Genomic DNA, 23,636 nt, shown 5'->3' with positions numbered 1-23,636 from the left:
TATGTTGAGAAGTTCGTAAAAATTAAAGTGAAATTTTGTAGTAGATAACTGCAAAATTTGTGTACATTGTGTGTTAAACCTATTTACCTCGACATCTGAGCTTCAAAGAAATGTCATTTTGACAATCGATAGAACATTTTTATATTTGGCGCATATTATTTTCTAGACCGTTACTTCAGAAAAACGTGCGAAACATACCAATCTATTAATTGCTCAATTAAATGTGTTTAGCATAGTTTATGCGCACTCGTAACGTCTCAGAATGCAAATAAACATACTAGAATTGAGGCGCAGTGTGTGTTGTACACTCAATTTTTTTTTTCAATCCAATCAGCAAGACCTATAGAATATCCATAGAATCTTCTAAGATATGTACCTATAGGAAATAAATTCTTTGCAATGTTTATTTGCAAGGATTAAGAAAATATTTTCTCGAAAGTTAACTTTGAATCCATTATTGCTAACCATACCCAGCTGAATGCACCCGAAGACTGCATACGCATGATTATGAGCACGGACATTACTTTTCAGTACATTACAGAGACAGCTGATGACGCATTTACAGAAAGTGAATTATCATTTGGATGTGTTATTTAGCCCCACGAAGTATCGCGACGTCAACACCCAACTGATGTAGACAGAGTCAACTCCACGCGTACTCATCGGTACCTACAAACCTACAAAAATCGAACGAACCTATCCAACTACTAGCCAACAACCCCCAAAAACTCCTCCAGCTCCTTAGCTATCTGGTAGGTGCGCATCATCTGACCCCATAAATGTACCAACCATTTGTGCAAAATGCCTCAAAATTACACCGCACCATTAAACTGCTGCCTGATGGGTGCCGCTTTCCCCGCAATTAAATCGCAGCCACAACACACCAGGGTGGGGCAAACATAATTACACACTAAATCTGGGTTGCAATTTTGGACAGCCGCAAAACAACAACTATGAAAAAATGGCCAAGTAATAGTAGCACTTGGGTGGAAAAAAAAATCATCGATACCGTGATAAAACCAACAGACCAATACCGCTACCCCTTCCCACCCCCTCCCAACTCCCCAAAACATGCAGGTGGGTTGCCGCATTTACATATGCATAGCGCCTTACGCCGACGAACAGCTTGGCGGTATGATTCGTTCGCTGGTATTATTTTCTCTTTATCTCATTTTTAGTTTCGACCTTTGCCGATACTCTTCGTTCGGTGTTGCCCAATAGTAAATTGTTTTGAACCAATTTCTCCAATTTTCACTACTCACAATTAATTTCCCGTGCATATGCACGTGTTGGACCTACAATGCTGTCATTACCACTAGCTCTACCTGCTGTAGCTACAATCCTCTACGTCTGAATAAAATATGTTTAATTTCACTAATTTTATTTTTATAAAACTGGCAACTAATATTAACTTTAATGTTCTTTTTTCACCTCGCTTCGTAGCTGTCGATAAGGCCACGGCAGTCTTTAATAAACACTCATTCAATTGCTTCCATATTTCTTAGTTTCACACAACTCTTTGTTCACATCTCTCTCTCTCTCTCTCCCTCTCTCTTTCTTTCTCTCTCATTTTTTTCATCTGGTAAGCTAACGAATTCGCTTGGTCGGTCGGTAAATGCACCACCAATTCACAACCCGCCTGGTCACTAGTGAACCCTACTTGACCCTACTGAACTGTGTCCTCTCGTACACAAGAATGACTATCCAGGAGCAAAAGACAAAGCCACACAGACAGTCTGTGGTACGTTTTCGTCTAAACCGATGTACTGTTGTACGACTACTTTTATTCTACACAACAATTCCCAAGCTAGGTCGTCTATTATCGCTCAATGCCGGGCATTGGAAGTCCTAAGATTCTAACAGAATTACGTAATTGGCCTTTGGTGGCTCTGATCGGTGTCACTTTTACTAATCCACACTCTACTCGCTTTTGGATACTTTTAAGGATAACGAAGGTGGGGACGGAACGGACAGTGGCAAAGGGACGGCTGGTGCTTCCAGAGATGATAACGATCGGACAACCAATCTTCCCTCGGGCACAGTCGAGTTCGAGGTGTTATCGTCCATCACGTCCGCATCGTCTTCATCTCTTCGGTCGGAATGATTGGCAACGTCGCCAACACTCGTACTGGTGCTGTCGCCCCTTCGGAGCTTTTGTAGTGCAAGCTGTCGGTTCAGTTCGGCCGTTTCTTTGTTCAATTTAGCTGTTTCTAGTTCGGTTTTCAGAATCTGCATGCGCAACTCGTGTTCACTCTGATGCTGCGACTCGAGCAACTTCTTGAGACCTACGCTCGTGCTTCTACCGGCCAGCGGCGGTGATCCGGGCCTTGGCTGTACAATTCCTCCATCGTGGTCGTCGTCGTGCAGCAGTGCACCGTTACCTCCGTTGGCGAGACCTTGTAGTATGTGGTTGGCCGCAGCACTGTGCCCTACTCCGGTCGGTGAATCCGGCGGCTGATGATGATTTGCCGTGCTGAGGTTGTGTGCCTCTTGGAATGCATTTTTCCAATGGCCTAGTTCGCTCATACGGTTGAAACGATTCTTAAGCAGGTTCAGCGCCTCGAGGGTGTTGCTTAGATCCATTTGGGAGAGATTTGCATTTGCAGGACCTCCGTGTGCGGTCATGTCGGCTAGACTCGATTCACTCCCGAACGCTGTCCGGTTAAAGGCATCAAGGCTTTCGAGCAGCTTATTCCCGCTAGCGGTGTTGTTGTTGTTATTGTTGTTATTATTATGATTGCTTCCGGATCCACCGGTACTGCTGAGATGGTGATGATCACTGTTGGCCAGCCGGCTCGCAAAACTGGACGCTAGCAGCTCGCTAAATCGACTATGGGCCGCATCCGCAGCGGACGAACCCGTCCCGAACGGTGAAGACGTGCTCGAGAGTCCTCTTAACCGGGGATACTTTGCCGCCGGTCCCTTATCGTACTCATCCAGCTCGTCGTGCGAGTCTTCCTTTATCTGAACCTCACAAATGTTTTGTGAATTCTTATCCCTGCAAAGAGCATGAAACAGAAACAAAATCGTGATTAATGTTACATTCACGGGAAACATTTCCTAATGCTACTTACCACATCGAGGAGCTCTCGTCATCGTTCTCATCGCTGCAGTCCTTAATCGACACACCCTGCGGAAGGTTTTCTTCGAGCGATAGCTTCATCTTGGAGTAGTCAACGTCGTCCATCAGTTCGTTCTTGCACACCTTTTTCGCCTCCTGCATAAACTCCCAGATCTCGAACGTGAACTGGCTCGGCTTCTTGCGATCGGCCACCTCCTGGCCGAACCGCTGTATCCGCTGCTGGTAATCGAGCATCTCTGCCCGCGTACATGCCTTCATCCGGCGCCATTGTTCCTTCAGCCGGTTACAGTTCCGATCGGTACCGAATGCGATCGCAAACTGCTGATGGATGATCTTCCACGCACGGTTTTTCAGCGTCGTCAGTGCACTGTCGAGCCGCTTGTTCTCGATGATGTGCATATCCTTGCGGCAAAGTTCGAGCAGAAAATGTTTCTCCTCGTACGCCCAGTTCTGTGTGCGTTCACGCTTCTTAAAGCGCTGCGCCTGTCCGAGACTGCTTTGAAGCATGTTGGAGGTTGGTTTACTTGATCGGTTCCGTATTTGATTACACCTGAAAATAAGCAAAAAGGAAGCGAAACGAACAATTAGTGACATGATCTATGAACGAATAAACTCGGTTAGAACTTCACTCAAATGAAGCACCTTTTATGTTAAAGCATTCGACCACCGGCCAGATTCTGACGAAATGAACGCGAGCCGTTGATTTTCATTTGCCCACATTTCATTATGTCCGTATACAAAACTGAATAAAAATTAGTGTACAATAAAATTCTCTACAAATTACTTCCTTCCGTCTATTTTGAGATGAAAATCGTAACAATCTTCCTCAAAAAAAAAGAATAAGGAAGCTAGGGTCGGCATAAAAAATACCGAACGAAAAGTGCTGTATGTAGCTGGTGGCAAGCATTCTCCTTGGCGGAATGTTTGGAATTGCACACGTTCCCGGCCCTACTCGGAGTCGAAACTCGTACAAAGCAGAGAGGAAACATACATAATTAGATTCGATCGTAATCGTTTCCTACAGTACACTACACTTGCAACACTTCTTTCACCCTTTCACCTAACTCCTAATCAACGGCACGTTCTTATCACCTGTCCATCATCTAACGGTCAGCGAAAGGGTCAAACGATGCTGGAACTCACCCTGATGTGCTTCTTCTGCCGAGACGAGCTGCTAGAACTGTTCCGAAACTAGGGTTCGTTTTTCACTTGCTACTTTCACGCACCGGGAACACATGTGTGTCACTTAGTGGGTGTTGTAATAATAATCATACTCCTTAACATAACGATCTTTTAAATCAGAGTCTGTGCGTCAAAGCAGCGTACGATCAAATTAGGGTACAACGAGACGAGAAGAGAAAAGCGAAGTTTGCCTCTTTCTTTCCTTCCCAATACCTTTTAGCATATATGGAAGGAAGAGCAGGTAGCACAGGGCACTAGGGTAAGTGCAGAGAAGGTACAATCGAATATCTAATTATTACCTCCTTTATTCTCCTATTTTTAAATAAACTTACGCGCGCTTAAAAACCTTCAGCCTCTTCAAAACACTACCCCACCCCTCGTATGGTTAGCAATGGAGCGAAGAAGAAACCACGAGGACAGGTAGAAATACACACAAACCCCTTGTGCGTGTGTGTGTGTGTATGTCGGAATTGACAGTGTGGGCAAGGTGTTAGCTGCGAAGTTCGTAAGACCGAGATAGGAAGATGACGATCGTAGCTCCGAAACCAGCAAGATATTGAAGCATTTCAGTTCAATAGCAGATCGGGAGGCACTTTTTTGGGGGTTGTTTTCTCATTCAGCCACACATACACCGGATCGGGGCGTACGTACTCGGGCACATGGGGTTGAGATAAACGCCTAAGATCGGGGGTCGTTTCTACGTACAGCTCTTTTTTTCCCTTACGGAGCAGATTTACACCCCGTGTGGATGAGGAGGCTGGGCGGATGGCAAGGGACCGGTGCTAGGGCGCAAGTTTTAAGAGCATCGAGTAACAACACAAACGCAAGTACCATACCAAACCCTACCACCGCCAGAGCCCCTCTAGCCACATCACTGCTGTTGTGATGAGTATGGTCGGGAGGAACAATTATGAACAATCGTCATCATGTACCGGTCAGTTATGAGTGATGATGATGCTGCCGTTGCTGGTCTTATTGCTGCTGTTGGTCTTGCTGGTTGAGGCTTGTGTAGTTTCTGTTATTATCTTTATCGAATTTATTCAATACCATGCGCAGGTTTCGTCCGACGCTATGGTCCCGTCCCATACAACTTCAAATCTCCGCTTTTTTGTACGGAGATGAAACGATTTTTTCTTCTCTGAGGATTAAGTATCACCACTGGGGACGGGGACGAAAGCGGAAGGGGGGAGTGGGGTGTATTTGTACTCGAATGTGTACGAAGCGTTGAGACTTTCAAACAAGATCTTCTCAGTGCGTTTAATTTCGTGAAGGTTAGAGGGTACGTGAATAAGTTAAATTCAATTCAAACCCCCAAAAACTGGTGGTGAGCAAACTGCCATTCGGTCCAATCACGTCAACTACTACTAATACCACCATCATCACCTTCAGCCGCTAGTCGAGTGGTTTTGGCTTTGTTTTGTCGACGAAGCGTCGAAATATCTCACATCGACATGATTAAGAGGGCTAGCGAGTCGAGTCGTTTTGCGCTCCCAGGACACGGTACTAGCGGACGATGGATTTTTGGCCATAGGAACAGGAGAACCCAGATGATATGATGGTACAAACGGCTTAAAGCAGCTTAAACCAAAAAAATGAAACGAAGGATGGAAGGAAGGAAGCGAGAGAAAGAGAGAAGAGGGCGGCAAATACACTTATTGTCTTTCTAACTCTTTCTTTCTCTCTATCTACCTGTCCGGTATGTACGCATGTGTCGCGTACTTGCGCTGTGTGCTAAATTTAACATATTCGGCGAATTGTTTGCCACGAAAGGTATGGTAATTAATCGATATTGTCCCACTTCTTTCTCACATTCATAATCAACATCTGAACGACCACCGTAGCGGAGAGGAAAAAAACCCCCATCATATGGACGATTATAATTTGTGTTCGAATGGTTGAGGCAGTAGCAAAAAATTATATATATCTATATGGCTCCACAATCTGGCATTTCGTCCGAACTCAATGGAATTTTAGACAAACTGTTCGACGAAAGGTTATATAACCTGTTTGAAGAATCCTCGCCTATCAAGCGTTAGCTTGTTTTTAGTTGATCCGGCTCAAAGCCACACCGAACGGAAGCAGGTCAATGTTTATAGCATGTAGACTTGCAAAAAAACGAAATTATGATATACTTCGGCAACACACGACAACAGTGGAGAAATGAGTGAAAGAAGCTCATCCCTCTAGTTGAATGTTAATCGATACCGATACGAAAAGAAATACGAACCCACCAGTTTAGCGAAGAAAAACATTGCAAACACAGGTTCGTCGCTTATCGTTGAAGTCTTTTGATCATACATTATGCAAAGCGCGCGCTTGTCTAATCGCTTTATCAGTGTTTGGAGCTGTTTTAAATTATCCTAACCGTTTGTTCCGTTGAACTTTATCGCTCTTTTTTTTTCGCTTCATGGCCGGAAATCGCTAAACAATGAGCTCATCGCAGGAAACAAATACATTCCCAAGAAGAGTGTGCGCTTACCTCTGTTCGTTGCCGTGCAGATGATTCGTTAATAATCGCACAAACACACTTGGCTCACTTCTAAATCTGCAACTGATCCACTCATGTACGGAATTGACTGGCTCAACTGCTCCCTAGTTACAGTCGGTGACGCGTTACGATGTCCGTTAGCACCTTTTCAGCCGATCATATAGTTTGATGGTATATGCACACACACACACACGCACACGTACGGTAAAGATGATGGAAGAAGATTTACTTTTTTGGGGGAAGATATCCAAACACATTCGTTGAAGAAGTTCAAATAGGGGATGAGATGGGGAGTAATTTTTGACAGTCAGTATTTGCTATTTGTCTCGTTATCGTCAATCCGACATGGTACAGAGCCGACGAGGTTGATGATTTAACAAATCTTCTGCACGATTTCACACACTGATTAGCACTGTGAGCACTTTTGAGGATACATTTATAACTGCATCACGTTAACTTTAGTATCTTGCACTTAGGATAGGACATGGATGTGTCGAGGATAGGATGTCACACTCGACCGACAATTACAGCATTCAACATTGACTGAGAACTTTGTTCTGAGAAACAACTGATTCGTGTGCTGCATAATTTATGCTCAGAACTGACCACATGTACCGCACGGCATGCTGCACCGATATCAGCGCCCGATCAGAGCCACGCACCAAATGAGACGTCCCGGAGACGACTGGTACGCACCTGCCCAACCGACGGTGGCTGCAGTGTGATCTTTCACCGTATCGATCGGTCGATCACCGCAAGATGCAACCTTGCGCTTTTTTGGGTGGGGTGAATGAAAACAAACAATCCCACAAACACACAACCCACCGACAAATATGCCTGGGGGGCCAATGCGCGAAAACTGTGATTTTCTTTTCACGCCAGAATCTTGCACCCGCTACGGATGGCACGCGCGATCAAACCGCCGACGCAATCGTTCGTTCTCGCTCGCACCGATTGCCACTGCTGGAGCTGCTGCCCGGTGGGTACTTCCTTCCCAGATCAGTGGTGCGCTTGTAATAAAATATTACTAATGACTAAAATTGATTTTCCCTCGAAAACGAGCACCGGAATTTGGGATTCCGCAGCCATACGAACACACGTGTACGCGTAGGAATCGTGAACGCACACGCAAACATAACAAAATATGGAAAAATAAAATAAAAACTCCCCAACAGATGATGATGGACAACAGAAGATCATGCCAGGGGTGGTAGGATATTGGTACACAAAAGAAGACAGGAAGACGGCGGACCAGGAAAGGAAGCAGCCTGGGCAAGGGGTAACGAAAATAACAATGCCAATACAGCATCCGTAACCAACGCAAGTAAGCAAGCAAGCACACGGGAAAGAGACCGGACCAACGTACAAAAGCGCGAAGGAGCGAGACGTGCAGGCACCAATAGAGGCACCACAATTACACTCTATTGACCCACAGCAATACAAAGCCCACTGTGAAAGACGAATAGAGAAAAAGAGAGAGAGAGAGCGAGAGAGATAGAGAAGGGAAACATCTTAAGGAGGCCGGGTGAATCACGGCGAAGGCAGACGAAGGCAAGGTGTTTAACTGAAGAGAAAAAAAAACCCTGACTTATTTGTTTACCGTATTTTCGACACACGAACATTTGCTGTAAGTACATCTACAATCACAAGCATAGTGCTGGTGTTCAGCATAGCTGCCAGCAGCTAAGAAATTGGTTGGAACTCTATACACACACATGCATTAACCCAAAAAAAATGCAAAAAAGGATCGTCTTTTCTTGCTGCACACTTCACTGCACCAGAAGTGAAGCATCGCCAAGACGCTCGGCAGCATTTGAAATGCATTTCAGGACGACGGCCTTTGTCGGCACCAGGTGTGCCCGTCATTTGTCGCCTGGGATGTCCTTGCTGTTTGCTGTAAAACGCAGCTTCCTTGCAGCAACAAATATTCCTGCAAAAAAAAATAAAATAAAAACTTTAATCCTACGATTCATCCTCATTCACGAAAGTCGATGTGCCTTTTTGTGCGTTTACCGCTGTTCTTTTATCGTAAATGAAACAAATATCGAAGGAATAATAAATGAATGAAACAGTTTTAGAGGAATATTTTTTACAGCAAGAAATAAATTGGTGTTTTCGAACAACTTTCATGATAATTTCATTCACTGCTTGTAAATATTCCAAAAGATGTAAGTGAGCTTTTCTGGGTCATCCTCAATTCTTGTAACTTTAAGGAAGAAAACCTCTCTAAACCCTCGCACACAAGCTTTCCTGCAAAATTTGGCATAAAATCTACGAAACTTTATGCTTATTTCGCTAATTTTGTTCCAATTTTTGTCTACTGCTGCGTTCGATTATCGCTCGTATAATCCAGGCTATAGCATAATCGGCCCACATTATACCGCTCTGGACGGGAAAAAAAACTGCGGTGGAAAATTGCATTTTTCTTCTTCTCTCTTCTCTCGATCCTGCCCCATTCGGGTTGGGTGAACTGATGAAAGAAACAACCCGCCACACCAGCGCAGCACACAAATGGAAAGGATCGTAATCGCTCAATAAAGCCTAGTCTTTCCCAAACGAAAAGCCGCACACGCGAGAGGATTAACCATCAAATCGCGAGCAATTGAAAGATGTTTGTTTACGGACGTGCAAGAGGAAGAAGCGGCTGGCTGGTGGTGGGAAATGGAAAATAGTCTAATTATTTGATCTTTTTTTGTGTTGACTTGCCGCCGGCTTCACGATGCAATAGACCGTCATGGAAATGGCGAAAACTTATTGAGGTCGCAAGGAAAATTTCGCCTTAATCGAGATGGATTGGAACGATTTTGATTGAGTTGCTTTTTCGCTTTATTGCTTGCCGTTTTTTACTGCATGAAGGTGCTTATTAAGAATGCTCCGAAAAGGTATCGGTGGCGTGAGAAAAATGGCCAGTGAAGATTAGACGACGCATCGTTGTAAGCTTTACGCCGATTGAAGGACTAATGTCAGACCATTCAAATGTCTTGTTTTCCTTTTTAAACTAACCATAGCCTGTCCGAATGGGACCGATTGTAAGCAATAATGTATTACCATTGAAATGATTATTCTACAAACAGGCATACTCACTACATTCTGTTGGAAAGAGCACAAATGATGCTGTAAAGTGAATATCTCAAATCTTGGCAGACATGAGTGTTCAAAATCACCTGCACAGATAAAACGCAACGAAACCACACACATCCGTAAAGTGGTACGTAACGTTTCCTACCAAAAAGGAAAAGCCCCATCATGTACCGATCGTAAAAAAGGGGTTCGGTAACTGGAGCTGGAAAATTGCTCAATCTATCGATCGTTCAAATCGATCAATCACATCAAACGTTCTTTTCCGTTTTTTCCTTCCGTTTTGATATCCGACGTGCGCGCGAAGCTTTTCTTTACATTCTTTCCTCTTTGCGCCCACCAATTCCATTTTTTCCTCCCCGCGGGATCGGATTTTCTAACGGACTAACAACAACTACTAGTGTGTGGTCTGGATTATGATCGAGGAAAATCGTGCTGGTCTCTATCCGCTCGATAAATAATTCTCGCTTGTGCCATTCACTCGCGCTTCGGCTAACGATCCCTTGCCCGCGAGTCTTTTCTCGCGAGAAAAGAGGCAGCACGGAACGAGTTTAGGAAGTACTTGTGCAGGATGATTTGAGGCTCTTTAGAGGAAAAATAGAGCCGGAAGACACCGTCTAACACACACGCGAAGCAAAATCTTCTAACTCGTTCTAATTATCCTAAAAGAACCTGCTCGGCATCGAGACCTCCACAGACCCGGTAGGGTTGCAGCGTTGGGCCAATGACCAATCGGTGGATGTCTGCTAGTAGTGGAAAAAGGTTTTTTTTACCGGATGTTATCCCAAAACAGTCTGCACCCTTTCAGGGGTGAATTGTTGTTCTCGTTAGCTGAGGCATTATAATTTACCATTTTAGCCCGAACTATGTCTTCCCGCAGCTGTCAGACATTAGTGTATGCGCTCAAAAAAAAATGGCTTGAGCAAATGTACAAGATATTATTTTATGGAATTCTGCTTTTAAAAATGCATCAGCATCTCTGTACACGCCCAGGTACTTTCCAAGACGGTTGCATTCTTTTGTGTTTATGCTGGCAGGGTTTTACTGGTTTTAGGGTCGTCCTTGAGAGATTCAAATCGTAGCCAAAAACGACCATTCCCCATGGCAAAAGTGTTTGCCGTTGTGTGCTAATCCGTTTCGATATGGTAGAAGGTCGGTTTGTTCGGGGTAATCACTTGTTTAAAGGCCATCCTAAATCCTACTCTACGGATTTTATGCTAACACAGGTATAAAAACTAACGCACGGTACCTGGCATTCGATTTTCTAAACCATCATTCTTTAGTGTTGCTATCTTTGGTTGGATTGTGGGAATATCCTTCAAGGCACTGATGATCGCAGGTTGGCTACCTGCGCCATAATCTAACCTCATGCTATGATGCTTTGTTTTTACTAGCACAACAGCCTCTGTAAATGGGAACATTTCGTCTCCTAAGAGATGTAAGTAATGTTGTTCTGCTGTTTTTACACCTGTTTTATAGTCTGTGCTGCTTGCAACATTTTTCTTTTTTTATGTCCTCAATTTTTATTGGCCCTTACCTGTCTAACCTCTGCAGAATTCTAGACTTGTGATATAGGCAAGGATTACTGCACCGTTGCTATATCATAGTGCAGAGGCGGATCATCCACTACGCAAACTAAGTGGCCGCGGGGTCTCCGTGGCTAAGGGGGCCCTGAAATTTTCCTCATTTTCGCACCAAGTTTTGCCTATAACTCAGTCGGTATCCAACGTATCGCCAAACTTTAACTTGTGGTCAATAGATGGCACCAATGACTATATTTTCTTCTTGGACGGTCATGCCCTCAGATGTCTGTATGCCTGTATAGATGTCTCAGATGTTTCTATAATTATGCCAATCTCCTAAGGCTGTATAGCCTTAGGCTCTTTTTTTGAAGTAACATTGCAAAATTTATAAATGTGATATATTTGAATAATGCAATAAGTTCCTTTTCACTCAAATAATGCTTTAAAAGAAGAAAAGAATAAAAAATCAGAAAAAATTTCGAAAAAATTTTCCACTCGAAAATTTCATAAGGGGTACCCCTTGCCATTTTTTTGAGAAATTTAGCAAAATTTAAAAATTTGTTTTATTTTAATGCGAAATTGTTGCAATTAGTTCCTTTTCACTCAAACAATGCTTTAAATTAAAAAAAGGTAAAAAATAATGAAAAAAATTGAAAAAATCTATAAATTTGTCAATCCACTAAGGCTCATTTTCGCACCAAGTTTTGCCTATAACTCGGTCGGTATCCAACGGATCGCCAATCTTTGCCTGTGGTCGATAGATGGCACCAATGGCTACATTTTCTTCATGGACGGCCATGCCCTCAGATGTCTGTGCCAGAAGTTATGCGAGGAACCAAGTTCCTTACCCTGTTAGAGAAAATGTAAAATTTTCCTCATTTTTGCACCAAATTTTGCCTATAACTCGGTCGGTATCTAACGGATCTCCAATCTTTGCCTGTGGTCGATAGATGGCATCAATGGCTACATTTTCTTCTTGGACGGCCATGCCCTCAGATGTCTGTGCCAGAAGTTATGCGAGGAACCAAGTTCCTTACCCTGTTTGAGAAAATGTAAAATGTTCCTCATTTTCGCACCAAATTTTGCCTATAACTCGGTCGGTATCTAACGGATCTCCAATCTTTGCCTGTGGTCGATAGATGGCATCAATGGCTACATTTTCTTCTTGGACGGCCATGCCCTCAGATGTCTGTGCCAGAAGTTATGCGAGGAACCAAGTTCCTTACCCTGTTTGAGAAAATGTAACATTTTCCTCATTTTTCTGCAATTCAGCAAAATTTTTAAATGTGATATATTTCATTGCGAGTTTGTTGCAATAAGTTTCTTTTCACTCAAATATTGCTTTAAATTAAAAAAAGAATAAAAAATCAGAAAAAAATTCAAAAAAAATTTCCACTCGAAAATTTCATAAGGGGTACCCCTTGCCATTTTTTGAGAAATTTAGCAAAATTTAAAAATTTGTTTTATTTTAATGCGAAATTGTTGCAATTAGTTCCTTTTCACTCAAACAATGCTTTAAATTAAAAAAAGGTAAAAAATAATGAAAAAAATTGAAAAAATCTATAAATTTGTCAATCCACTAAGGCTCATTTTCGCACCAAGTTTTGCCTATAACTCGGTCGGTATCCAACGGATCGCCAATCTTTGCCTGTGGTCGATAGATGGCACCAATGGCTACATTTTCTTCATGGACGGCCATGCCCTCAGATGTCTGTGCCAGAAGTTATGCGAGGAACCAAGTTCCTAACCCTGTTTGAGAAAATGTAAAATGTTCCTCATTTTTCTGCAATTCAGCAAAATTTTTAAATGTGATATATTTTATTGCGAATTTGTTGCAATAAGTTTCTTTTCCCTCAAATATTGCTTTAGATTAAAAAAAGAATAAAAAATCAGAAAAAAATTTCAAAAAAATTTTCCGCTCGAAAATTTCATAAGGGGTACCCCTTGCCATTTTTTGAGAAATTTAGCAAAATTTAAAAATTTGTTTTATTTTAATGCGAAATTGTTGCAATTAGTTCCTTTTCACTCAAACAATGCTTTAAATTAAAAAAAGGTAAAAAATAATGAAAAAAATTGAAAAAATCTATAAATTTGTCAATCCACTAAGGCTCATTTTCGCACCAAGTTTTGCCTATAACTCGGTCGGTATCCAACGGATCGCCAATCTTTGCCTGTGGTCGATAGATGGCACCAATGGCTACATTTTCTTCATGGACGGCCATGCCCTCAGATGTCTGTGCCAGAAGTTATGCGAGGAACCAAGTTCCTAACCCTGTTTGAGAAAATGTAAAATGTTCCTCATTTTTCTGCAATTCAGCAAAATTTTTAAATGTGATATATTTTATTGCGAGTTTGTTGCAATAAGTTTCTTTTCACTCAAATAATGCTTTAAATTAAAAAAAGAATAAAAAATCAGAAAAAAATTTCAAAAAAAATTTCCACTCGAAAATTTCATAAGGGGTACCCCTTGCCATTTTTTGAGAAATTTGGCAAAATTTAAAAATTTGTTTTATTTTAATGCGAAATTGTTGCAATTAGTTCCTTTTCACTCAAACAATGCTTTAAATTAAAAAAAGGTAAAAAATAATGAAAAAAATTGAAAAAATCTATAAATTTGTCAATCCACTAAGGCTCATTTTCGCACCAAGTTTTGCCTATAACTCGGTCGGTATCCAACGGATCGCCAATCTTTGCCTGTGGTCGATAGATGGCACCAATGGCTACATTTTCTTCATGGACGGCCATGCCCTCAGATGTCTGTGCCAGAAGTTATGCGAGGAACCAAGTTCCTAACCCTGTTTGAGAAAATGTAAAATGTTCCTCATTTTTCTGCAATTCAGCAAAATTTTTAAATGTGATATATTTTATTGCGAGTTTGTTGCAATAAGTTTCTTTTCACTCAAATAATGCTTTAAATTAAAAAAAGAATAAAAAATCAGAAAAAAATTTCAAAAAAAATTTCCACTCGAAAATTTCATAAGGGGTACCCCTTGCCATTTTTTGAGAAATTTAGCAAAATTTAAAAATTTGTTTTATTTTAATGCGCAATTGTTGCAATTAGTTTCTTTTCACTCAAACAATGCTTTAAATTAAAAAAAGGTAAAAAATAATGAAAAAAATTGAAAAAATCTATAAATTTGTCAATCCACTAAGGCTCATTTTCGCACCAAGTTTTGCCTATAACTCGGTCGGTATCCAACGGATCGCCAATCTTTGCCTGTGGTCGATAGATGGCACCAATGGCTACATTTTCTTCTTGGACGGCCATGCCCTCGGATGTCTGTGCCAAAAGTTATGTGAGGAACCAAGTTCCTTACCCTGTTTGAGAAAATGTAAAATTTTCCTCATTTTTGCACCAAATTTTGCCTATTACTCGGTCGGTATCTAACGGATCGCCAATCTTTGCCTGTGGTCGATAGATGGCATCAATGGCTACATTTTCTTCTTGGACGGCCATGCCCTCAGATGTCTGTGCCAGAAGTTATGCGAGGAACCATGTTCCTAACCCTGTTTGAGAAAATGTAAAATGTTCCTCATTTTTCTGCAATTCAGCAAAATTTTTAAATGTGATATATTTTATTGCGAATTTCTTGCAATAAGTTTCTTTTCACTCAAATATTGCTTTAGATTAAAAAAAGAATAAAAAATCAGAAAAAAATTTCAAAAAAATTTTCCGCTCGAAAATTTCATAAGGGGTACCCCTTGCCATTTTTTGAGAAATTTAGCAAAATTTAAAAATTTGTTTTATTTTAATGCGAAATTGTTGCAATTAGTTCCTTTTCACTCAAACAATGCTTTAAATTAAAAAAAGGTAAAAAATAATGAAAAAAATTGAAAAAATCTATAAATTTGTCAATCCACTAAGGCTCATTTTCGCACCAAGTTTTGCCTATAACTCGGTCGGTATCCAACGGATCGCCAATCTTTGCCTGTGGTCGATAGATGGCACCAATGGCTACATTTTCTTCTTGGACGGCCATGCCCTCAGATGTCTGTGCCAGAAGTTATGCGAGGAACCAAGTTCCTTACCCTGTTAGAGAAAATGTAAAATTTTCCTCATTTTTGCACCAAATTTTGCCTATAACTCGGTCGGTATCTAACGGATCTCCAATCTTTGCCTGTGGTCGATAGATGGCATCAATGGCTACATTTTCTTCTTGGACGGCCATGCCCTCAGATGTCTGTGCCAGAAGTTATGCGAGGAACCAAGTTCCTTACCCTGTTTGAGAAAATGTAAAATGTTCCTCATTTTTCTGCAATTCAGCAAAATTTTTAAATGTGATATATTTCATTGCGAGTTTGTTGCAATAAGTTTCTTTTCACTCAAATAATGCTTTAAATTAAAAAAAGAATAAAAAATCAGAAAAAAATTTTCCACTCGAAAATTTCATAAGGGGTACCCCTTGCCATTTTTTTGAGAAATTTAGCAAAATTTAAAAATTTGTTTTATTTTAATGCGAAATTGTTGCAATTAGTTCCTTTTCACTCAAACAATGCTTTAAATTAAAAAAAGGTAAAAAATAATGAAAAAAATTGAAAAAATCTATAAATTAGTCAATCCACTAAGGCTCATTTTCGCCCCAAATTTTGCCTATAACTCGGTCGGTATCTAACGGATCTCCAATCTTTGCCTATGGTCGATAGATGGCATCAATGGCTACATTTTCTTCTTGGACGGCCATGCCCTCAGATGTCTGTGCCAGAAGTTATGCCAGGAACCAAGTTCCTTACCCTATTTGAGAAAATGTAAAATTTTCCTCATTTTTGCACCAAATTTTGAATATAACTCGGTCGGTATCTAACGGATCTCCAATCTTTGCTTGGGGTCGATAGATGGCATCAATGGCTACATTTTCTTCTTGGACGGCCATGCCCTCAGATGTCTGTGCCAGAAGTTATGCGAGGAACCAAGTTCCTTACCCTGTTTGAGAAAATGTAAAATATTCCTCATTTTTGCACCAAATTTTTCCTATAACTCGGTCGGTATCTAACGGATCTCCAATCTTTGCCTGGGGTCGATAGATGGCATCAATGGCTACATTTTCTTCTTGGACAGCCATGCCCTCAGATGTCTGTGCCAGAAGTTATGCGAGGAACCAAGTTCCTTACCCTGTTTGAGAAAATGTAAAATTTTCCTCATTTTCGCACCAAGTTTTGCCTATAACTCGGTCGGTATCTAACGGATCTCCAATCTTTGCTTGGGGTCGATAGATGGCATCAATGGCTACATTTTCTTCTTGGACGGCCATGCCCTCAGATGTCTGTGCCAGAAGTTATGCGAGGAACCAAGTTCCTTACCCTGTTTGAGAAAATGTAAAATTTTCCTCATTTTTGCACCAAATTTTGCCTATAACTCGGTCGGTATCTAACGGATCTCCAATCTTTGCCTGGGGTCGATAGATGGCATCAATGGCTACATTTTCTTCTTGGACGGCCATGCCCTCAGATGTCTGTGCCTGAAGTTATGCGAGGAACCATGTTCCTTACGCTGTTTGAGAAAATGTAAAATGTTCCTCATTTTTCTGCAATTCAGCAAAATTTTTAAATGTGATATATTTTATTGCGAGTTTGTTGCAATAAGTTTCTTTTCACTCAAATAATGCTTTAAATTAAAAAAAGAATAAAAAATCAGAAAAAAATTTCAAAAAAAATTTCCACTCGAAAATTTCATAAGGGGTACCCCTTGCCATTTTTTGAGAAATTTAGCAAAATTTAAAAATTTGTTTTATTTTAATGCGAAATTGTTGCAATTAGTTCCTTTTCACTCAAACAATGTTTTAAATTAAAAAAAGGTAAAAGATAATGAAAAAAATTGAAAAAATCTATAAATTTGTCAATCCACTAAGGCCCATTTTCGCCCCAAGTTTTGCCTATAACTCGGTCGGTATCTAACGGATCTCCAATCTTTGCCTATGGTCGATAGATGGCATCAATGGCTACATTTTCTTCTTGGACGGCCATGCCCTCAGATGTCTGTGCCAGAAGTTATGCGAGGAACCAAGTTCCTTACCCTGTTTGAGAAAATGTAAAATTTTCCTCATTTTTGCACCAAATTTTGCCTATAACTCGGTCGGTATCTAACGGATCTCCAATCTTTGCCTGTGGTCGATAGATGGCATCAATGGCTACATTTTCTTCTTGGACGGTCATGCCCTCAGATGTCTGTGCCAGAAGTTATGCGACGAACCAAGTTCTACGTCAACACGTGTGCTGTACTAATCGTTGTCCACTTTAGACATTGGAAATGTGGAATCTAGCATTTATGTGCCGGTTTGTTTTGGTTCCTTTTTCTTCGATTAGCGTGGACTGGCGTTGATTAGTTTGAGTCACAGGCGTCTTATCAGCACTCAAATAATTGCTCATCACATAGAATTGCTCCGCTAGAACAACCTTGCCATTGGTTCATTGGTTAGCAAAAATTGTACACAAACAAAAGCATCGAATGGATGAGCTTTCCGTGCCGGGCACACAAAACTATGGTTTATATTGGAATAGCATCACTGGAAGGCTAAGGCAGCAGCGACAGTAAATAGGCATGCCTTTCCTTATCAGCGCTGATAGTCGTTTGCCACAGGCCTAGCGTATTATCTAGACTCCGAGGAATGCGATCACATCAGTCACAAGCGAACAGCGATCGTGTACAGTTTATATGGCCACCAGCCATTATTCAAACTCGATTTAATCATTCCATTTCTGAGTTTCTTCTCACTTGCAAAGGCGATGCTCCGTGTGGATTAAGTGTGCTTTTTTTACCAAGAAATGAATACAAACAAGCCGGATTCCAGCAAGCTGAATGGTGCAGTGCTGCTTGAATGGAAAAATCTAACCGTTAGTGTACAACCATCATCGTCCAACCGAAAATTGGCATCCGCAAACGAGTGGCATGGTAGACCAGGACATCAAAAAAGGAAAGAAATCACTCTACTTCGAAATGGTACGCAAATGGTTTCCGTTTGTCCGTGGAACGATTCGCTCAAATTGAGCTGATAGTGAGTGCGTTCGCAAACCTTGATCAACAGCCGATCGTTACTGTCATTTCGATGACATTGTGACAAAGTTGCAGCCTCAGACTCTCCATAGTCCGGTTGAATGAAACATTTGTTTAATTCTGTTTTCCTTTGCAGCCAGTGGTGCAGTACGATCCGATAATTTAGTGGCCATTATGGGCCCAAGGTTAGTAGAGTGAAGTTGATCCAAATCGCACCAAGAATGACTTTCGCAATACACAGAGCAAACGTTCGAGTTGAGCGTATAATTATAATTAATCGACTAGTACATTGAAACTTACCTGCTCCTTCCTTCTCTATTTGGTTTATCAAAAAGCCTTTGAATGTTCCAACATTATGAGCTAAACAACTAACTAACAAGCATGAACATAACATACAGCCATGTGTTCGTTATGGATAAGAATGTCTCAATCCCGATTAAATGGCACTCCAAGCGTAACAACTACACTAAAACATAGAGTCATAATCAGTTGTTCAACTATAAACAGACCATTCTTCCAACTCTCCCTAGTGGTGCTGGAAAAACAACGCTACTGGCCGCCATCTCGATGCGAATTACGGGTTCTACTACCGTTCATGGAAAGGTGCTTATCAACGGCCTGTACGTGACCAGGACGCAGATGAAACAGCTGACCGGATTCGTACCACAGTACGAGATCGCCCTACAGACACTGACCGTTGCTGAGCATCTAACCTTTGTGGTAGGTCCTGTAGATACCGCTTGTGATTGTGGATCACTCTTAGCAGCACGGTAGACAACTTTGTTTGCCAAAACAAAACCCAGTACTACTGAGTGCACAATCCAGATCAAGTTAGGGATGGTCTCAACAAAACTAACTCTAGATTAAAGTCTGTTTGCTTGTCTGGCTTTCAATAGGCTAGACTTAAGAATGTTGGATACGTCGTGGTGTTGCGGATCGTCAACGAGCTCGGACTTCAGGGTTGCTGGGGAACACGGATCGCTCAGCTGTCGGGCGGTGAGCGAAAGAAGGTAAATTTGGCCGGCGAATTGCTTACCGAGCCGGAGATTCTTTTCTGCGACGAACCAACTACTGGATTAGATAGCTTCAATGCTGCGTCGGTAATGAAAACACTGCAGTGTTTGTGTGCCAACGGTCGACGAGCAGTCATATGCACGATTCACGATCCGCCTTCGCAGGTGTTTCAGTGCTTTAGTGACGTTATTCTGATGCAAGATGGCGGAACCGTGTTCTACCAGGGACCAACGGCAGATCGGATAGATTTTTTCAACTCGTAAGTCACCTTCGCACGTTCTACACACTCTCCCGAGCGGTCTGAATCTGAAATCGCTTCTTTGCAGCATTGGCAAACAACTACCGGCAAGTGGAAATCCTGCGGATTTTTACTTCAAACTCGTAAGTCCCGATGCGAATTCGTTTGCGGCGGGTGAAGCGGATGAAGTCATCCATCGGTACGAGGTCGTACGGAAGGCATGTCGAGAAAATATTGCTCGCAAGTGTCTTATGACTCGGTATCATCAGGCAAAGATCATTCAGAAGCTGGCCAACGACAAACATCGCGTGTGCCGGGCAAAACAATTGATGATACTGCTCCATCGCACTGCTCTCGATAGTTGTCGAAATGTGCGCGAATACCTTACAGTGACGGCAATATTTTTGGTAAGAAGGCGCAAAGAACTTTACCGATGACGTTATTCTATAGTGAGCTGCTTTGTTACATTCCCACCAGTTTACCAGCGTTGTGATAGCGTCCCTATACTACGAAGTACGTCCAGCTTCACAAACGTCAATCCAGGACATTCGCGGGGCACTGTTTCTGATGATAAGCGAACTGGTTTACACGATCAGTTACGGTGTGTTCTACACGTTTCCCTCCGAGATGCCGCTGATCCGCCGAGAGGTCGGCGAGAAGAGCTATAACCTTTCCGTGTATTACGTCCACAAGGTTCTGTACAGTGTGCCGCGAGCATTCTTCGAGTCATTTCTTTTCATTGGCGTAGTGTACGCATTTGTTGGCTTCACGACGGATATCCTCACGTACTGCTGCATGTCGCTGGTGGCTAGTGGTGCCAGTATACTTGCCATGGCTTACGGTATGTGATATTTTCTGAGAACCTAACTTCATTACGCATAAAGCTAACCGAGTTTACGGTTCATTTCAGGCTATCTGCTTTCCTGCACAACCGGAACAATGAATATGGCCATCGAGACCAGCAATATCGTGTTTCTCGCCTTTATGCTACTTGGTGGTCTCTATCTTAACTTGCGCGCGTTTCCGCTGCTCAAGTACCTATCATTTTTCTTCTTCGCCAGCGAGGGAGTTTCTGTCTACTACTGGCTACCGATGGAGTCGATCCCCTGCAATGAGCCGTCGAATGTCAACGAAACAACCACCTGTTTAGCTAACGGGAAAGCCGTACTAGAGGACGCTGGATACGCTACGTCTTATGAGGCACTTCATCTGAACTACCTTGTCATGACGGTAGAAATTGTCCTGATACACCTGGTAGCGTACATGTTGCTGCGGAAGTTTGTCCGTAAGGCGGGATTCTACTGATCCACCAATTCGGTGGTACGATTATTAGTGAGCAATAAAAGTTTACAGCTGTAATTGTATCGCGAGCACCATTTGCTCAGTACAACATCATTGCAGGATGCATCCATCAAATTTACACTCAAATTTGTGTGTGTGTTTTTTACACTCTTCAATCCTTCTATTCGGTCAAAGGCAGGCCAACACTTTCGTCGTAATGGGCTGTAATGTAAGCTTCCTTCGGTACGTTCGGTTCAACCGTCTCTGCTTCATCCTCCATCTGGCCGATCGGTCATAGGGCTGGAACCGTTCCGTCTGGAAAGTTTGACTTCCAAGGAAAATTCCGTACATCGCAATTCGGAAAGCTTTTCCAGCTACACCAGCCCCAATAGCCAGAGCATTAAACAAGTAGGTAACAACATTAAACGAGAAAACAATTATTTCCATAGTTTTTAGCGCATTACCGCCACAAAAAAAACAGAAGATGCCGCCTGGAAACCGGAATCGGAAGATTCAAAGCCTCCGTCGGCCATCAACGCCTCGGCGATGGATGTTTGGAACGCACGTGAAGGGGTACTACGTTTTCCCGTAGTAGGAAATGTTTTCTGCTGGTCAGATGCTCTACGCACAATAAAGCAAACCAGCAAAAAATGCAATTACATTTGTTTTTCTTCATGTACGAAATCCATCAGCCAACAATTTCTCCACGCGAGCTTATCCTAAGCTAATTGATAGATAGCATAAAGCATTATGTAGATTATTTTTTCTATCGATAGCAGATTTTCACTTGCGAAGAAGATTAGCGTGAGTTACTGTAGGAAACATTCTTCCGCCGCATTTCCGCAAAAACTATTTCCTCTCGTGTGGAAATGGGCACTTTTGCACATGAATCATTGTTGGTTTTTTATGCTCTTCAACATCCAGGAACGTAATACCCGAGATAATGTACTACAGCAAGCTACCGGGAAAACTTTACTTTAAACCAAAAAAACATATGTCTACAGTTTTTGATAAGAGTGCCTTTCGGTTGTAAAATACGGCGATTTGTGTGAGACGATTACAATTAAGGACATCTTAATATCTCCTTCGTAGCCATCCCAAAGAGGTCCCGCAAATGAAGTCGTTATAATGCAATTATAACATACTCGACAACGGCACACACTAAACACAGGCACACGAGAGCGAGCCACCGATTATTATCATTAAACATTCGCCTCACAATTAAGTGCGTGCGCAAGTGTGTATGTGTGTGTGTAAAATAGGCGTATAATTTACGGCCCAAAAATACCGGCAGACCAGATTGACCAGATTTTCCCTTCGCTAATCGGTGTTGTTTATGGCACTTTTTGTGGTACGGGGTACTTTGGCTAGGTATTTGGGTGTGCTTTTTCCTATTTCTATTTCTCGCCATTTATGCTTTGTCGAACACGGCGCACAGTTTTTCGTGGATCTTATGATGGTGCCCGGTGACGGGGGAGTTACGGTGAGCAGAGTGCAGTTATGTTGTGTGTGTGTTTCTCCTTTTTTTTATCTCTTCGCACCCTTTTGATGGTGCTTTCGTGTACTCTTTTAATAATGCCCAAGCAGAGGATGCTGGCTGCCCTCCCCGGCAGCCTCCCATCGGTTTAGGCTAATTGATTTTACTCGCGCCTTTTTTGTTGTTGTACCTCCCTGTTATCCTTCTCTTCTGCTCTGTGGCCGCGATATGTTTTGCTACATTGCGTTCGCGATGGATTAATTGTACGTTAAACTGTGCTAGTTGTTAAAACAGAAACACATTCGCGGTAGCTCCACCATCAGGCGAATTCAGGTGGATCGCAAGAAGAAACGATCACCGAGCATAGGCGAACCGCGGCCGAAGCATGAGGGATGTGTGCGGCGAAGGAACAAAAAAAGGCCTAAAGACGGCCTAAACGCGTGCCCAAAATCGAGCGTAAATAGCCGACTATAATCGGAGAGAGAAAAATGGGCATCAGCATCGTTTGCTACCGTTTTTTTTTTTGAGATCTTCATTTTGGTCGAGCGTGTAAGTGCAGCTCTGATTGTACTGGTGCTTCCTTCCACAATCCGCGGAAGTTCCGGTTTTAATTCGAATCGATTCTTTTTTACGAAACCTGTTACGTTTGCACCTGTGCGGGTGGTGGTTCCTAGTACTTAAACCTATAGGTATGCCTTTTTTTCTTCTTCACTCTAATGTACATATTTGTGAATCACTCACAAAGTGTGCGCAATTAAATTGGGCGCCAGTAGCCACCAGCGGTATTGGGATGATTCTACTGTTTTTGCTAAGAGTTGTGTAATTCTATTCAAGGGTTAATGGATCGGTTCTTTGCCACAACAAAATACCATCTTGATTATATGGAGGATTGACAGGGATGTTTAACATTCACAGAATAGAATTTGTCTACCGATCTCTCTTTCGTACCGGGAAATATAGCATTAAAAATAAACATATTCCAACTTAAATACTTACCCTGCTCCAGCTGGTGTGTGGTGCCCTTCATCAAGTTGTTTCCATGTTCTAGCAAAAACCAGCAACAGCTGGTTTGCTGCACAGCGGAAATGGAAATCAATCAGAACGAGAGCTAGTTCTACTTATCCTGGCACTTTCGTTCGATTCGATACGATGTTTCGATTCTTGTAGAAACCGTACAATCTTAAAATAACCTTAAAAACACAGATAAAGAACTTAATTCATAACGATACATAAATTTTCACCAGCAAGAAGTGGTTTGTTTTGTGCCATTTTAGGCGCTACACAT

The 23,636-nt window shown here is 42.0% G+C and overlaps 2 protein-coding genes across 7 annotated transcripts in view; one reads left to right on the top strand and one right to left on the bottom strand.

The window, feature by feature from the left end:
- LOC125768233 (protein brown) overlaps positions 1 to 21,021 on the top strand; it is a 120,519-nt gene extending 99,498 nt beyond the window's left edge. For 2 of the 3 annotated variants that reach the window (XM_049435610.1, XM_049435607.1), the window contains exons 2-8: positions 17,146 to 18,287; positions 18,478 to 18,526; positions 18,872 to 19,061; positions 19,238 to 19,614; positions 19,682 to 20,000; positions 20,071 to 20,434; positions 20,504 to 21,021. In XM_049435610.1, the coding sequence (XP_049291567.1) occupies positions 18,113 to 18,287; positions 18,478 to 18,526; positions 18,872 to 19,061; positions 19,238 to 19,614; positions 19,682 to 20,000; positions 20,071 to 20,434; positions 20,504 to 20,898 (1,869 nt within the window). In that variant the 5' untranslated portion in view covers positions 17,146 to 18,112 and the 3' untranslated portion in view covers positions 20,899 to 21,021. Of the gene's footprint in view, positions 1 to 15,023; positions 15,867 to 17,145; positions 18,288 to 18,477; positions 18,527 to 18,871; positions 19,062 to 19,237; positions 19,615 to 19,681; positions 20,001 to 20,070; positions 20,435 to 20,503 lie in introns of those variants that run through there. The other variant, XM_049435608.1, reaches the window with a different exon arrangement.
- On the bottom strand, positions 608 to 23,562 carry LOC125768234 (uncharacterized). Of its 4 annotated transcripts, none has more exons than XM_049435613.1 (3): positions 23,348 to 23,562; positions 3,075 to 3,632; positions 608 to 2,998 (listed from the first exon to the last, which is right to left on the bottom strand). In XM_049435613.1, exons 2-3 carry the CDS (start codon positions 3,587 to 3,589, stop codon positions 1,921 to 1,923), a joined length of 1,593 nt encoding a protein of 530 aa, XP_049291570.1. In that variant the 5' UTR covers positions 3,590 to 3,632; positions 23,348 to 23,562; the 3' UTR covers positions 608 to 1,920. The 4 variants fall into 4 exon arrangements, with proteins under 4 accessions (XP_049291570.1, XP_049291569.1, XP_049291571.1 ...); XM_049435612.1 differs by lacking the exon at positions 23,348 to 23,562 and adding an exon at positions 3,725 to 7,232; XM_049435614.1 differs by lacking the exon at positions 23,348 to 23,562 and adding an exon at positions 6,744 to 7,232.
- Between the last annotated feature and the right edge of the window lie 74 nt (positions 23,563 to 23,636).

This window comes from Anopheles funestus, chromosome 3RL (assembly GCF_943734845.2).
Source record: "Anopheles funestus chromosome 3RL, idAnoFuneDA-416_04, whole genome shotgun sequence".
In the NCBI taxonomy this organism is placed as follows: domain Eukaryota; kingdom Metazoa; phylum Arthropoda; class Insecta; order Diptera; family Culicidae; genus Anopheles; species Anopheles funestus.
Note: the sequence above shows the minus strand (reverse complement) of the source record. Positions and strands in the feature narration are given on the sequence as shown.